This window comes from Mesitornis unicolor, unplaced genomic scaffold (assembly GCF_000695765.1).
Source record: "Mesitornis unicolor isolate BGI_N332 unplaced genomic scaffold, ASM69576v1 scaffold40225, whole genome shotgun sequence".
Classification (NCBI taxonomy): domain Eukaryota; kingdom Metazoa; phylum Chordata; class Aves; order Mesitornithiformes; family Mesitornithidae; genus Mesitornis; species Mesitornis unicolor.
In genome coordinates, this window is record NW_010186987.1 from 4,621 (window position 1) to 4,825 (window position 205).

At 67.8% G+C, this 205-nt stretch overlaps 1 protein-coding gene across 1 annotated transcript in view; it reads left to right on the plus strand.

Moving 5' to 3' along the window:
* Positions 1 to 94: 94 nt before the first annotated feature.
* The window catches only part of HSD17B4 (hydroxysteroid (17-beta) dehydrogenase 4), a gene marked incomplete at its 3' end in the record, with an annotated part of 49,975 nt that continues 49,864 nt past the window's right edge, over positions 95 to 205 (plus strand). Inside the window, exon 1 of the mRNA XM_010185296.1 lies at positions 95 to 152. Within this exon, the coding sequence (XP_010183598.1) occupies positions 95 to 152 (58 nt within the window). The remainder of the gene's footprint in view (positions 153 to 205) is intronic.

The following is a 205-nucleotide window of genomic DNA, read 5'->3' on the forward strand; positions in this document are numbered from 1 at the left end:
CCCCCCCCCCCGCCGCTCTCCTGTACCCTGTCCCGCCAGGCAGTCAGCGGTCAGCTGGTGGTTAGCGCAGTCGAGTATAGAGCAGCAGAGCACCATGGCGGAGGGGATGAGGTTTGACGAGAGGGTGGTGCTGGTGACCGGCGCCGGAGGAGGTGAGAAGTGCCGCTCCGTTCCGGTGTGCTGCGGATTTCGACCCCCCCGGAGG